Source organism: Crocuta crocuta, unplaced genomic scaffold (assembly GCF_008692635.1).
Source record: "Crocuta crocuta isolate KB4526 unplaced genomic scaffold, BGI_CrCroc_1.0 scaffold443, whole genome shotgun sequence".
Taxonomy (NCBI): Eukaryota; Metazoa; Chordata; class Mammalia; order Carnivora; family Hyaenidae; genus Crocuta; species Crocuta crocuta.
Genome location: NW_027529446.1, coordinates 458,430 through 460,053, shown reverse-complemented (window position 1 = coordinate 460,053; position 1,624 = coordinate 458,430). Strand labels below are relative to the sequence as shown.

Here is a 1,624-nt window from a genome sequence, read left to right as displayed (position 1 = left end):
GAGGGGCAGGCGCGCCCCCCCCCGCACGCCCCGCCCCGGGGCACCGGCACGCGCCCCCGCCCCGTCGGGCTCGCCAACGTCAGGAACCCACTAGGGAAGAACGGGACCCACTCCCCAGGGCGGGAAACTGAGGCTCAGATGCCCACACCGCATGGGGATGGGACCTACCCCCTGCCCTTCTCAGCTGCGTGCCAGGGGAGTTACTCCCCATTCTACAGACGAGGAAACCAAGGCTTAACGCCAGGAAGGGGCTTTGTATCAAAATCTGTCCCCAGTCCCGTCCCCAGGATCGCCCATGCCCGGCTGGGAACATTGCCCATTGATGTCAGGGAAACTGAGGCCCGGGGGGGTCACACAGCAGTACCGCTCACTTCCAGGTCTACCTAGACCAACCCACCTGCGTGTGCTCCAACGCTGCGTGCACCCTGGGGAGACTGAGGCAGACCCTGTCGGACAGGGACCCTGCCTTCCAGCCGTGGGCAGGTAGGTAACGGTGCAGAGAACTCCTCCTCACCCTTCACCACCCAGAACCAAATGCCCCCGCTCTGAAAACCATTTCCTGCTGCCCCCCCCCCACGTCACCCCGGGCCCTCAAATTGTGGTTGGTTTGTCTGCTCATTTACTGGCGTCTTCCCCACTCACCGGTGGGGGTCGGGCTTGTTTACGCTGTCTCCAACGGCTGCACACAGTAGGCACTCCATAATCGATGCTCGAGCTCAGACAAGGACACGGTTACGTCACCCTCCACTGCTCCAGAAGCTTCCGTAGCTCCCTGCCATCTACCATCGTCCGAGCCTTCTCCCGCGTTCTGACCCAGGTTTTTCCCGTGGCCCTGGCGAGCGGCAGGTACTCCGTAAACACGGGCTGAACCCACCAGGCCCCTGCACGGGATTCTCTCAGCCCCTGCTCCCGGGGGGGGGGGGGGGGAGTGTTCCAGAACCCCTCGGGGCACAGAACATTCCAGTGCTAATGACTGAATCTCGGTTGATTTTTCACACACAAAGGCATCTCCTTCTGGAGCCAGTGTTAGCGAGGCAGGAACGAAACCCCATCAGCCAAATAAAAATGCCAAATGCCAGCCAATGGAGTGGATCCAATTTGGAGATGAGTGTCCAGAGCCATGTGCCCGGGTCCCGGCCAGCAAGGCCACCATGTCCAGCCACCGGGCCAGGCAGCTGAGGACAGGGAGGGTCCCCACCAGGCTGCCAGGAGCCCCTGGCACCAGGGAGCCCACGCCTGCGCTGGCCCTGCCCCGGGCACCAGGGACCGCCATGGCTCTCCCCGCTGCGGTGCGGTCCTCAGGGGGGACCCGTCCTCTCCGCAGATGCTCACACCGACAGACAAGGTCGCCCTGGCCCCCCCAGCGCTCGCACTCACGGGCCGGGCCCTCTGAAACTGCGGATTTCTGTACACGTCTGCCTTTTCTGCNCGGGACGAAGGGCCCAGACTGTGGGAGTCCAGCCGTGCCACTTCCCACCTGCGTGACCCGGGACAGCCTCCCGGAGCGCCGCGCCTCAGTTTCCCCACACTAACGAGGGGGTAACAGTCCCCATCTCCCAGCTGCTGTGCAGACTCAACAAGTGAGCACACAGGGGTTTTCCTAATTGTGGTAAAATGCATAAAA

The 1,624-nt window shown here is 63.2% G+C and overlaps 1 protein-coding gene across 1 annotated transcript in view; it reads right to left on the bottom strand.

The window, feature by feature from the left end:
- The window catches only part of GRIN3B (glutamate ionotropic receptor NMDA type subunit 3B), a 7,727-nt gene extending 6,454 nt beyond the window's left edge, over positions 1-1,273 (bottom strand). The window contains exons 1-2 of the mRNA XM_077760593.1: positions 1,127-1,273; positions 742-903 (exon numbers count right to left, since the gene is read on the bottom strand). Of these exons, the coding sequence (XP_077616719.1) occupies positions 742-903; positions 1,127-1,273 (309 nt within the window). The remainder of the gene's footprint in view (positions 1-741; positions 904-1,126) is intronic.
- Positions 1,274-1,624: the final 351 nt, after the last annotated feature.